The following is a 14,591-nucleotide window of genomic DNA, read 5'->3' on the forward strand; positions in this document are numbered from 1 at the left end:
TATGTATTTACATATATTTGTAGGTGACTTGGATTCTAATATTTGAAGTACCATGTTAAACTAGGCATTTGTGACCACAGAGAATTAAATGACTAGTTCTGCTATATTGCAGTTATTGGAAATTTCACTTCATTGTGAATATGGCTCAGTTGGCTTAATACCAGTTTTCCAATGGTAATTTCTTGGCATGAAGATGTTGCCGACCAACAGCACATTGAGGAATTTCTGTACACTTTCAAATTCTAATACAATCTCCAATTTAATCTGCCTATAATACAAATGTTATCCTTTACCAGTACATTATCAGTAGTCAACATTGTGTATGAAAATTTATGAGTTCATTATGTGTGGAAACTGCTCAAGTTCACCTTATAAATATAATAGGTTTTATTGTTTATGTGACCTCTGTGAATTCAGTGATCCCCTAAACAGGAGGTGCTGCTGAACCTCCTTTCATTGTTACCATAGCTACTGTGGTTGCTGGAAGAAGCCTTGGACCAAGAGGTGGTCTCCACACTGGAATGTGATCTATAGCAGTGGTTCTAAACCTTACCATCAACAAAGAGATTTAATTTAAAAAAGAATATTTAAAAATGCCTCTCTCTATCCCAGACTCATTAAATCAGAGATAGGGAAGAGAGAGAAGTGTTATTTAAAAGTGCAACAGGTGATTCTAATGGGAAACATAAGTTAAAAAACCACAATCTAGTTCAGTTCAGGCGCTCAGTCGTGTCCAACTCTTTGAGACCACATGGACTGCAGCACTCCAGGCTTCCCTGTCTATCACCAATCCAGAGTTTGCTCAAACTCATGTCCATTGAGTTGGTTAGGCCATTCAACTATCTCATCCTCTGTCGTCCCTCTTCCCCCCGGCTTCAATCTTTCCCAGCATCATGGTCTTTTCCAAGGAGTCAGTTCTTTGCAGCAGGTGGCCATAGTATTAGAGCTTCAGCTTCAACATCAGTCCTTCCAATGAACACCCAGGACTGATTGTCTTTAGGACTTAGGTGTTTGATCTCCTTGCTCTCCAAGGGACTCTTAAGTGTCTTCTCCAACACCACAGTTCAAAAGCATCTTCAGCACTCAGATTTCTCTAAGGTCCAAATCTCACATCCATACATGATTATTAGAAAAACCATACCTTTGCTGCTGCTAAGTCGCTTCAGTCATGTCCAACTCTGTGCGACCCCATAGACGGCAGCCCACCAGGCCCCCCCATCCCTGGGATTCTCCAGGCAAGAACACTGGAGTGGGTTGCCATTTCCTTCTCCAATGCATGAAAGTGAAAAGTGAAAGGGAAATTGCTCAGTCGTGTCAGACTCTTAGCGACCCCATGGACTGCAGCCTACCAGGCTCCTCCATCCATGGGATTTTTCAGGCAGCAGTATTGGAGTGGGGCGCCACTGCCTTCTCCAATACCTTTGACTAGAGGGACGTTTTTCTGCTTTTTAATATGCTGTCTAGGTTGGTCACAGCTTTTCTTCCAAGGAGCAAGCCTCTTTTAAATTTCATGGCTGCGGTCACCATCTGCAGTGATTTTGGAGCCTCAAAAAACAGTCTCTCACTGTTTCCACCGTTTCCCCATCCATTTGCTGTGAAGTGATGGGACCAGATGCCATAATCTTAGCTTTTCGAGTGTTAAGTTTTAAGCCAGCTTTTTCACTCTCCTCTTTCACTTTCATCAAGAGGCTCTTCAGATCCTCTTCACCTTCTGCCATAGGGTGGTGTCATCTGAATATCTGAGGTTATTGTTATTTCTCCCAGCAACCTGGATTCCAGCTTGTGCTTCATCCAGCCCAGCATTTTGCATAATGTACTCTGCATGTAAGTTAAATAAGCAGGGTGACAATATGCAGCCTTGAGGTACTCCTTCCCCAATTTGGAAATTAAAGGAAATATTTTTAAAGAAGAATTCCTCAGAGAAGTGCAAGATTACCTGAGGATAGGAACAAGTGGTTCTGAAATATCTACTGTGAATTTCTCTAGAGTCTAACTGTGGTGGATGGGAAATTTCTTATTCTTTTGTTTTCATAATCTTTAGGAGAAATTTAGAGCCGTCAAAGTGGACAGCAGTGCTAGGCCTGTATATGGCATCAAATCTGACTTCTCCTCAGATAGAAACTAGGTTGATTGACCAAATTGTCATCAACCCACACTACAATAAACGGAGAAAGGACAATGACATCGCCATGATGCATCTTGAATTGAAAGTGAATTACACAGGTAAGAGAAATCAGCTTTAGTCATCTTATCTGATCAAATTAATTCAAAATCATATTTGAAATATTATCAGTACCAGTGTATTAATAGTCCATAAAAGTTGGATAATTTGTTATAGACATCATTATAATTTAAATGGAATTGGGGAATGGAGAGAAACATTAAATTACTTTCATCAAGATGCTTAAATCCAGCTTTCTGGAAAATTGACCAATAAAATAAAACTCTCAGAGCCCTGTGTAACAGTCAGCTCCAAGGAGCAACCCAGAGAAAATAGGTCATGCTCTGCTGCACGCCACCTCTCTTTCTCATGGAAAAGAAAGGTAGGTTCACCTGCTACAAATTCTGGGATAGGACAAAGTGAAACGAGCACGTGTTCAAAGAGCAAAGGAAGTGAGAATGGCTATTGGGCTGTGTGTGTGTGTGTGTGTCTGTGTGTCTGTGCTCAGTCATGTCTGACTCTATGTGACCCCATAAACTGTAGCCCACCAGGCTCCTGTGTCCATGGAATTTTCCAGGCAAGAGAACTGGATTATGTTGCCATTTCCTCTTCCAGGGGATCTTTCTGACTCAGGGGTTAAACCCATGTCTCTTCTGTCTCTTGCACTGGCAGGTAGACTCTTTACCACCCTGCCACATTCAAAAAGAGAGTCAGTCATATTAATGAAATGGCAGATGGAGGGCTTCCTCCAAATATGTAAATAAGGTATAAGAAATCACCTGAGAGAGTAAACCTTATCCTGAAGGGCTCTGCTCAGCTCCAACCTTTACTCTGAAGACTTTCCAGTCCCCAGTCAGGAGAAAGTGTTGGAATTTCTGTGCTTCTAAAGAATTTGGTCTCCGTGTGTAGGAATATGTGTTAGTTGCTCAGTGTGTATAACTCTTTGTGACTCCATGGACTTTAGCCTGCAGGCTCCTCTGTCCATAGGATTCTGCAGGCAAGAATACTGGAGTGGGTTGCCATTTCCTTCTCCAGGGGATCTTCCCCACCGGTCTCCTGTATTACAGTGGATTCTTTACCATCTGAGCCACCAGGGAAGCCCCCACATGTAGGAGAGCACTTCTCAAAGGCACATGTTTGCTGCAGTTGGTTGTATTAGCCTATCCTTTTATTTACTTTTGCGTCTGACCTGTGTTTTACATGTCTTGGATGCTGAATAAACGTTAGGAGGCTTGAAAATTGTTGGAGAAGGGCTTAAAAAGTCAGAAACCTGTGCTAATGCCTCCAAAGTACCCTGTAAAACAATCACCTAAGACCCTTTTTAATGTGGGGATAATTGGGGGAAAGAAAAATCCCCCATAGAACATTTGCCCAAATTTATCTTAATTAACCCTGAAAAAACAGCCTTACCAAGATTTTCACAGAACTGGCACCACATTCTATTAAGTACCATGATGATCTAAAAATCAAATGTATATGACTAATTCCAGAACTAAGATGTGTACATTGCAGCAGAGTAATTGAGACAATGTGGAGGATCCTAAAAGGCCAGCAGTGGTACCTAATCCACCTTCAAAGAAGTGCTGCTCTGCAATGCTTCTTTCCCTTACGATTGATGTCTAAACCATGCCCAGGCAGCATAAAACGAAAACACAAGTGTTTTTTGGATGAAATGTTGAAAAGGATTGATTTTTTAAACTTTTGGAAATGCATGTGTATTTGTTCTTATTTTATTTTCTTTCATATTTCTAGATTATATACAGCCTATTTGTTTACCAGAAGAAAATCAAGTTTTTTCCCCAGGAAGAATTTGTTCTATTGCTGGCTGGGGGACACTTGCATATCAAGGTAAATTATCAGACTCAAAAGAAAATATAAAAAGCTTGCTACTGCTCTACCCTGTGACTATTTTTAAAAGACTCATATTATAACACTTTTCTGCAATGTCTCTTAAAAGCGCTGTCAGGCTTATATTCATATGTTCTGTATTTGTATAGTTAAAAATTTTATTTCCAAACTGCACGTGCCATATTATAAAACAATAATTATTATAAGAGGGAAATCCAAGCATCCCCCAAGCTCAATATCTAATATTAATATTAATATTATAAACTATCTGATGAAAGAATGTACTCATGGAAGTGAATACAGCCAAAAGTTACAAAAATGTATTTTGGTAAAGCATATGGATAAAGTCTCATCAGAAGCCAAATTATTTTCTTTTTAATTAATTTTTTATTGAAGGATAATTGCTTTACAGAATTTTGTTGTTTTCTGTCAAATCTCAACATGATTCAGCCATAGGTATACATATATCCCCTCCCTTTTAAAGCTCCCTCCCATCTCCCTCCCTGTCCCACCTCTCTAGGTTGATACAGAGCCCCTGTTTGAGTTTCCTGAGCCAACTGCAAATTCCTCTTGACTATTTTACATATGGTGATGTAAGTCTCCACATTGCCCTCTCCATACATCTCACCCTCTCCTCTCCTCTCTCCTCATCCGTAAGTCTGTTCTCTACGTCTGTTTCTCCATTGCTGCCCTGTAAATAAGTTCTTCAGTACCATTCTTCTAGATTCCATATATATGTGTTAGAATATGATGTTTATCTCTCTCTTTCTGACTCGCTTCACCCTATATAATAGTCTCTAGGTTTATCCACCTCATCAGAACTGACTCAAATGTGTTCCTTTTATGGCTGAGTAATATTCCATTGTGTATATGTACCACAACTTCTTTATCCATTCATCTGTCGATGGACATCTGGGTTGCTTCCATGTTCTAGCTATTGTGAATAGTGCTGCAGTGAACAATGGGATACATGTGTCTTTTTCAATTTTGGTTACCTCAGGATGTATGCCTAGGAGTGGGATTGCTGGGTCATATGGTGGTTTTACTCCTAGTCTTTTAAGGAATCTCCATACTGTCTTCCATAGTGGCTGTATCAATTTACATTCCCACCAAGAGTGCAAGAGTGTTCCCTTTTCTCCACGCTCTCTCCAGCATTTATTGTTTGTAGACTTTTTGATGAGGGCCATTCTGACCAGTGTTGAGGTGATATCTCATTGTAGTTTTGATTTGCATTTCTCAGATAATGAGCGATGTTGAGCATCTTTTCACATGTTTGTTAGCCATCTATATGTCTTCTTTGGAAAAGTGTCTGTTTAGGTCTTTTTTCCACTTTTTGACTGGGTTGTTTGTTTTTCTGGCATTGAGTTGTATGAGCTGCTTGTATATTTTGGAAATTAATCCTTTGTCAGTTGTTTCATTTGCTATTATTTTCTCCCATTCTGAGGGTTGTCTTTTCACCTTGCTTATAGTTCCCTTTGCTGTGCAAAAACTTTTAAGTTTAATCAGGTCCCACTTGTTTACTTTTGTTTTAATTTCCATTACTCAAGGTGGTAGGTCATAGAGGATCCTGCTTTGATTTATGTCATCAAGTGTTCTACCTATGTTTTCCTCTAAGAGTTTTATAGTTTCTGGTCTTACATTTAGGTCTTTAATCCATTTTGAGTTTATCTTTGTGTATGGTGTTAAAAAGCGTTCTAATTTCATTCTTTAACATGCAGCTGTCCAGTTTTACCAGCACCATTTATTGAAGATGCTGTCTTTGCCCTGTTGTATATTCTTGCCTCCTTTGTCAAAAATAAGATACCCATGGTGCATGGGTGTATTTCTGGGCTTTCTATCTTGAGAAGCCAAGTTATTAACTACTACTTTTCCCAAAGCAATGAAAGTATTTGTATTAATCATAGAAATTACATAATTTATATTACATAAATTATCATATATGTGTTTGCATAATAAATCATATAATTAATCATATAAATGTAAAGATGAGTAAAAAATTCTTTTCAACATGCTGATTCCACCTATTGACAAGAAGACTCAGATATGGCATGAATGATACACTGAATACTATAAATTAATAAACCATTGGCTCACTAGCATTTTTTGATAGCATGCTTTCCAAACAAAGGAAACATGCCCATATTAAAAATAATCAAGCATTTAAAAAAAAAAGCATTCTAGTACTTCATACCCCATAAATGTAACTGCAAGTTTCATTGGTTTCAAAATTCCTCATGAGAGTTAACTCCATGTAGGAAAATTTGACCATTTATTCATAGCTAAGCAAAAAGTTAAAGAACTATTGTCAGGTGGAAAAACCTGGTCTCTAGAATCACAACAGGTCATTGCCATCTTAAGTAAAAATCCTAATTGCATTTAAGATGAAAACACACAAAATCCTGTGGAGAAGAGCAGGTCCCCAAAGCAAAAGATACACAGCTAAAATATCATTACTTCTTGTAGGAGAGAGTATAAAATGTGAGTCAAATCATTGCCTGATGGTTCCAACAAAGGTTCTCTACTGCAATTACATTATGTAGCTGAAATGCTTTGCTTCTGCTGCCCGGAAAGTATATTGAAGTCAAAGACTGTTTATTATTCTATTTCCTCCATTTGAAAAATGTCATGACTTATTAACTTTGAAATCTGAAGAGTAAAAATGATTCTTAGATATTTTTTCTATCCGACTTCAAGCTAAAAGACATTTATGACTACAATGTACTCTTTAAAAACAAATTATCTACTAACAAAATTTAAGACTTTATTGCATAAGAAATTATTTTTTTAAGAGTTGAGTAAACTTGTTCAGATTTGCTTATTGTTACTAAAGATATGCATTTAATTGACTTAAGAAAAGACTCTGGGAGTGGTATGGAGCCAAGAAAAAAAATCTGCATCTGAGATCAATTTCACTTAGAAATAAACAAATCATATTTAAATACTTCTTGGGTGCTGGCAATTTTAACATTTTATGAACTTTGTCTTAGGGTTTCCATCTATTTCTAAAATCCCAGTTTTTCCCCTTTGAGTATAATATACTAGTTAATTTTCTAAGAAGATTATGAACATATTGTTTACAAAAAAAAGAAATAAGTATTAGTTGATTAAATCAAGGCAACTAGTAATATTAAAATAACTTCACCAACATTTTTGTGTAGATTTTTTCTGTGTGAACATGTGTATTTTCAATTGTCTTCTTGATAACTCATGTTGACAAGTATTAACTGTAAGATCACTGCTCAAAGTTTTTTAACTTTTTAAAAAGTTTTATCATATAGCCAACCAATTTTTTTTATTTCTTGACAAGCAGCAAAATTGTCTTTGATTTTTATCATAAAACTAAGTCCACCAGGCCTTACTCAATCTTCATAGAATAAATGACAGTGAGATGCTGAAAGTTCTCCTCCATCGTAACCTCTATAATTCACTTTTTAAAGTCCATTGTCAAACTTTAAAAGTCATCCAGCCTCTGAAGTCACTGGCACCAGTTGGAATCAGTTCCCAAATACATGTTCACTGTCATACTGATGCCTTGAAATTGACCATGGTTGGAGTGCTTATAACAGGCACATTGACAGACGATACATACTGCGGCTTTGTCTTCATTTCTTGAAAACCAGTTATTGAACATTTACAAACATACCACTGGGTTATTTATACATTGCTTTGCACCTAAATCACACACACACACACACACGCATGTGTGTTTCTCATCTTTTAGTGTGGCAATGAAACGTAACTGGAAATGAGGTCACACCAACACTGGCCGTCACATGCGCTGGCTGATTTTCAACTTTCTGCCTCTCTTGAGAAACCAAATAGAATTGCTAATTATTGGAAAGTGCTTATCATGTACCTTTTCTAGGGCACTAGACACCTGCTTTCTTCACATCCCTCTTAGGACTGGTGTTTCAGTAAACAAGGATTCATGCTTTCAGTGGATGAGTCACTTTGTAAAAAGCATGGAAGTATGGAAGTATGATCTGCTACTCAATGCCTCCTTTCTCTCTGCCTGCACGTGGATGACAAGCTGATTGCCCTGAGACCAGGGCACAGTTCTTCTGAGCTTTGTCTCCTGCTAAGTTCGCACCTGTTTGCTCACAAAGGAGCTGAATACCATCATAAGGGAGCACCTATTCAGGTGGCAGATGAAAAGCACTTCTGGATTTCTGAGCCTTTGCTAATTTTCATGAATGAAGCTTTTTGTGTTGGTGGGCTTTTTTCCCCCATGAACCATGTGATCACCGCTTGAAATTACTGAAAATACCCAAAGACTGTTTAGTCCAGTCGACCATCCTGCTAACTCTTGCCAACTGAAGAAAGTGCTTTACTGTCACTCATTTGGCAAAATCCACAGATGGGCTTTATTATGTGCTTTAAAGTACAAGGTTTAGCATTTAGTTTCATTATATATGCACACAGTACTCAGTAATGAGACGGAACTGTTGAAATAAATAAGACTGATGGTGGCTCATTCACTGATGCATGTTGATCACTTCTGACTGGCTGGCTGCATTATCCATCTCTAACAGGTTCTACTGCAGACGTACTGCAAGAAGCTGACGTTCCCCTTCTATCAAATGAGAAATGTCAGCAACAGATGCCAGAATATAACATTACGGAAAATATGGTGTGTGCAGGCTACGAAGCAGGAGGGGTAGATTCTTGTCAGGTAAATATGTAAAATTGCTCACACTCAATTTCCAAAAAGCATTGCTACATGATGAGTTCATCATTTAAGATGACCAGGGAGTACAGAACTCACCAGGATCTTAAGTATTTCTTTTTTTACACAGCTGTGACTTTTCACTTTTATTTGTGGCTTATCTGAATAGTCCTCCAGGGTAGACCTGAGCATTAGAAACAAAGCTAATTTTACCAACAAGAGTTACAAGTCAGATGTTTTTAGAGGCTAGGCATAAAATAAGAATGTGTTCAACTGCCAAGTGAAATAGAGAGGGCCTATAGGGGTGGGTGGGCTGGAGAGGTGCACCATAGCTAGAAGCATTTACTTTCAGATTTCCAATTCTTTTAAAAAAGAGAAAACCCTTATACAAGCAAAACAGATCTGTAGGCCAATTTGGCCTATACTTCTCCCATTCTCAACCCTTATTCAGAGTCTGGTCACCCAAAATAATTTCTGGATGAAAACCAACCTGGAGAGCGTGCAAGGTATTTGAAGTATCACTAGCTTTTGACTTGTGTGACTTTCAGAGGAAACTCTTACCCACAAAATAACCCTCATGGAAAATAAAATCATCTTACCCCCTAGAAATAATGTAGCCATCTATCAGTTCTAGGAAATCTACATACACTCAACAAATAAAAAGTAAATTCTGCTAGATTTTAGAATTTAATTAATTTTAGGTACAGCATGAAATAACCATGAGGGCATGGATTCTACACTCAAACTATTTGACCCTTGCTTTAAAACTTACCAGTGAGAGTGGGCAAGTCACATAGGTATGATTCAAGTGAGTTTTAAATGCAGTAACACATGTAAGGCACTAAGTAAGCACTCAAAAAGAGTAAACATTTTTATTGTAAGACTGTAAATAAATTTTGTGGCATGCTTTCTATATTTGAAAATTAATAAAATATTTATGCACTAACATCTACTGGATTAGATTAAATCTGATAACAAGATTGTGAGGTTTGTCATGTCTGACTCTGTGACCCCATGGACTGTAGCCCGCCAGGCTCCTCTGTCCATGGAATTCTCCAGGCAAGTATACTGGAGTGGGTAGACATTCTCTTCTCCAGGGGGTCTTCCCAACCCAGGGATCAAACCCAGTTCTTCTGCATTGCAAGAGGATTCTTTACCATCTGAGCCACCAGGGAACCCCATGTTTTCTATATTTGAAAATTAATAAAATATTAATGTATTAACATCTACTGGTTTAGATTAAACATGATAGCAAGATTGAGCCAATGAATAATTCACAAATGAAAATGTAGCAATTTATCCAGTGCAGAAATGGCTTCACTTTGTTAAGGTGTAAATAACTTGTTATATACATGAACACGTATTAATACATATGTCATAATAATCTGATTTGATATAAGACTTTCTTAGACACTTAAGCTGGTAGATCTGTATGTGTCCTCTAGTTGAGTCCATCTATCATGTCATCTTACATGTTCAGCTTAGTTTTACATTTATTCTGCTTTGATGAACACTTGCACATTCAAGATGAATAGGATTGCATTCTTCTTTAAAATTTATCTCTGATATCTACTACCTTTTAAAATGAAAAGTGTGCTAAAGGTAAGATATATTGCCACTTAGAGGGAGATTTATATAATTATTGTTTAGAAGGGAAATCAGTAATACACCTTCGATTAGAGTTAATGGGGGTTGTGTAGTGGACCCCCTCACACGTGAGGTAGAAAGTATTACTGCTGGTGCTATCGATGCTCGGGCTATATTAAGCCAGTAACTCATGCCAGATCTCTGAAATCTGTTTGGCTCTGGTTTCTAGAGAGTCAAGTGTGTTATTCATTAGCAAGTAAGAAAGCTCCCACACAGGACAATTCTTTGTAACATAATATTGTCGTGATTGAGGAATTGATAGTCTGGAGATTACATGATTTTCTTTTTTTAAGAAACTACTTAATAGATGTTGTTAAAAATGGGATCACATTCTAGTTAAAGCCACTCGATCTATACTAAGAGAATTACTTGGTTTTCTTTGTTCAACTTTAATATTGTGTTAAAAAGAAAGATTGATTAAACAAAGATACATTATTTTAAATTATGCCTATGTTATTATTGGTACATCACTTAAGTTCTTTGAAACATTATATTTTTCCCCTCTAGTGGTGAAGAATTTGTCTTAGTCATTCACATATTCTTCAATATCTTCCAGTTTCCCAAAGGCTTGTGGTTGCTAAACAGTTGTTTGGATTTTACAGCACTGTGATTAGCTGTCAAAAGTCCCCGTAAAACTAAGTGAATGACATACAAAGAGCAAACCTGTTCTGCCAACTATTTTGATCCTTATTCTATAAACTGGTTTTCAAAGCATGGCCTCCAATCCAGATTAGCATCACCCAAATACTTGTTATAGGTGCAGATTCTTAGCTCTGCCAGAGAGCCACTGAGTCAGAACCTCTAGAGGTGGAGGTCCAGAAATGCATGTGTGTGCAAGCCCCCCCAGTGATTCTGATGCAACCCAATGTTTAAGAACCACTACCCCAAACAAAAATGGTCTCCAATCCTCCAATCCTCATACTCAGATTATTAGTCATAGAAGTTAGTGATTTTTGTTTTCTTCACAAATATAGCATCTCAGTGGAAACACACTTTAGATTAATACTTTGTGTTCTGAAAGTGAAATTGAAAGTCACTCAGTTGTGTCCGACTCTTAGTGACCCCATGGACTATACAGTCCATGGAATTCTCCAGGCCAGAATACTGGAGTGGGTAGCCTTTCCTTTCTCCAGGGGATCTTCTCAACTCGGGGATCAAACCCAGGTCTCCCTCATTACAGCTGGATTCTTTACCAGTTGAGCCCTCATGTTCTGAACTTTCACTCATATTTTTGAAGTAGTTACACACCTCAGAGATAGTGGAAGAAGATTATACTTTCATTGAATAAATCAGAAAATAAAGGCAAAGAGAAGTTACATAGTGGGACTGACACGGTGGATTTTGATGATGGGAAGAAATAGCCCCAGACGTAGGTCTCTCAACCAGACGGACCACCCAGCTGTTTGGCCTCAAGCCTGCTGGTGGATTCTTCAAATAATTTCAAATGAGCCAGTCTCTGCTGGGTAATTTAAAATCCTTGTTCATGTAATCAGCATCTGGATTCTGCCATCTATTAAAAAATTATTTTGAAAATATGAAGAAAACCAAATGAGTCCTTTTGAAAGTACCCAAAGAGTTGGAGTTTATTTTTACTAATTTCTAAGTCACATATCACTTAAGAGTCAGTATTTATTCTTATCTTGAATTGACACTGTTCCATAAATATTTCTGAACCTATATTATGGACTAAGGGTTGAGGATGTAGAAGTATTAATCAAATCACAAGCTCTGCCTTCAAACAACTTGAGTGCATTTGTTACATCTAGGAAAGAAATTAACCAGTGGTTGCCAATATGACTTATGCTCCTCTGCACTCAGGAGAGAAAGGGTGATTTTCTAAATACATTTTTTCCCCTTAAATGTAGGCTTCAAAGGTAATCAAGAATCAGGCAAAAAAAAAAAAAAAAAAAAATCTCTCAGGATAATTTTTTAAATAAGTTTGTGTGAAATATTCTATTGTACCAGTGATTTCAACCACAGTATACAGGGCTTTATGTTCCTTCATAAACATAAAAAAGGAAAGGTTAATTAAAATGTTTCACAATCAATGTGGGAAAATATTTGTCAATTCTCTATCATTAAATAATGGTATTATACATTTGCATTATATTCCTTTCCATTACACAGGAACAGTCATGTGTAAGTAAACTATGTAAATAACTAAGAATTGCTATAATTAATATTTATTAAAATTACAGACATTCCATCAATTAAAATCTCAGATGAAAACATGTGTACCTGTCACTAGAAATTATATTATAAATGTGCCCATTTCCATTGAAGTATTATTTTTTCAAATCTGATTATGCTTGTCTAATACCCAAACCTAATGCTACTCAATAGAATTAAAATCAATTTTATGTGTGAGTTCTTAGTCATCCTAAAGCACGTAATGTGGAATAACTGTCTTCCCACAAAGTCCCTCATAATACGTGGGATAAATTAGTATCTCCTTTAATAAAAAGATTAGCTTTTAACATATATTTTGATTGGGGCGCTCTCAGAGTTGTGCCTTAGAAAGTATCTTTGTTGTTTAGTTCCTAAGCCATGTCCAATTGTTTGAGACCCCATGTAATGAACCCCACCAGGCTCCCCTGTCCATGGGATTTCCCAGGAAAGTTTCTTGGTACCCATTAAAATGCCATAATTAAAGGGAATGCTTGCTATAAAAGTGAATCATAAAAAATTACATACAAATTTTGTTTTAGTTGTCATAGTTTCTGTGTCCTTACTGACAAGCTAAATGTTTTCATTCTTGATCTAGTGTGATGATGAGACTATTCATAGATGACTTGCAATGAAACCATATTTTTGATCTTCAGTTTTGGATTTATTTGCTAAACAATTATATACACATTTATATCAACTGACCACACATCGATGATTTTCTTTGGCAATTTACTGTTTAGGGGGATTCAGGCGGACCACTCATGTGCCAAGAAAACAACAGATGGCTCCTGGCTGGCGTGACGTCATTTGGATACCAGTGTGCACTGCCTAATCGCCCAGGAGTGTACGCCCGGGTCCCAAGGTTCACAGAGTGGATACAAAGTTTTCTACATTAAAGTGTTTCGAAAAGCAAAGATGAAAATCAGGCAGTTTTCCCATTGCACTTTAAGAAGCATGGAAATTGAGAGTTTAAAAAAAATTATTTATAAAAGTCTTGATTCTTACCTAAGCCACTAAAATGCTACAGGAAAAAAAAAAGCAAAAACTAATCTTTATAATACAAAGTAACTGTAAAATAATAAATTTTGATTTTATTGTAAACAGTTATTCTTTCACAGACATCATTATTTCCTTTGTTCTTAATCATTATTTTTATCATATTCTCTTATTTAAAGAAATGTTATTTTAAAGCATGTAATATAATGTTTAAGCAAAATTAGGAAGAGACATGAAATAAGCTTTTACACAAAGTATGGTATTGTTTGAAATAGATTGCTATAAGTTATCTAATTCTAGGATGCTGCTGCTGCTGCTGTTGCTGCTGCAAAGTCGCTTCAGTCATGTCCGACTCTGTGTGACCCCATAGACAGCAGCCCACAAGGCTCCCCTGTCCCTGGGATTCTCCAGGCAAGAACAACGGAGTGGGTTGCCATTTCCTTCTCCAGTGCATGAAAGCGAAAAGTGAAAGTGAAATCACTCAGTCATGTCCGACTCCCAGCCACCCCATGGACTGCAGCCTACCAGGTTCCTCCGTCCATGGGATTTGCCAAGAGTACTAGGATAGGTCAGTATTAACAGCATCTCAATCATCTTGCTGTTTTTCTATCCAAGTGCGTTTTCAATCCATCTTGAGCACATCCCTAATATTTTCCCCATAATAAAATATATTTATTGTAAGCTCATGTCACAAGCCTGGACTAAACTGATTGTACAATCTTTTCAAATAAGCTAGTTAAACAGCAAACTAGCACAAGTCTACACATTGCCCTTGCATCAAAATAAAAGCTAAACTAATTAACATTGTCATTCTCTCATCAGATCATTTTTACTTGGATTATTATACCACGGTCCATTTATTTCAAGCTGGCATTTTTTGGGTTTCCAAAAAGTTATCAGTCATATCAAAGAGATACAAGTATTACAAACGTGGGTTTTCTCTGACAGATGTGTTTATAGTGGGTATTTCTAACATGTCCAAAGCTTATTTAGACACAGCTGAATTGCCCATTACAAGGCCAAAAATGTAGAATAAATGCATTTGTTCCACAGTTTTAATCTCTTGGATCACTTCCAAAGTACAAACCAATTTAGCTCACCCCA

The 14,591-nt window shown here is 37.2% G+C and overlaps 1 protein-coding gene across 1 annotated transcript in view; it reads left to right on the plus strand.

Annotated features, from left to right (window-relative positions):
* The window catches only part of TMPRSS15 (transmembrane serine protease 15), a 155,042-nt gene extending 141,655 nt beyond the window's left edge, over positions 1–13,387 (plus strand). Inside the window, exons 23-26 of the mRNA XM_052647612.1 lie at positions 2,042–2,223; positions 3,914–4,009; positions 8,542–8,681; positions 13,232–13,387. Of these exons, the coding sequence (XP_052503572.1) occupies positions 2,042–2,223; positions 3,914–4,009; positions 8,542–8,681; positions 13,232–13,387 (574 nt within the window). The remainder of the gene's footprint in view (positions 1–2,041; positions 2,224–3,913; positions 4,010–8,541; positions 8,682–13,231) is intronic.
* Positions 13,388–14,591: the final 1,204 nt, after the last annotated feature.

Source organism: Budorcas taxicolor, chromosome 1 (assembly GCF_023091745.1).
Source record: "Budorcas taxicolor isolate Tak-1 chromosome 1, Takin1.1, whole genome shotgun sequence".
Lineage (NCBI taxonomy): Eukaryota > Metazoa > Chordata > Mammalia > Artiodactyla > Bovidae > Budorcas > Budorcas taxicolor.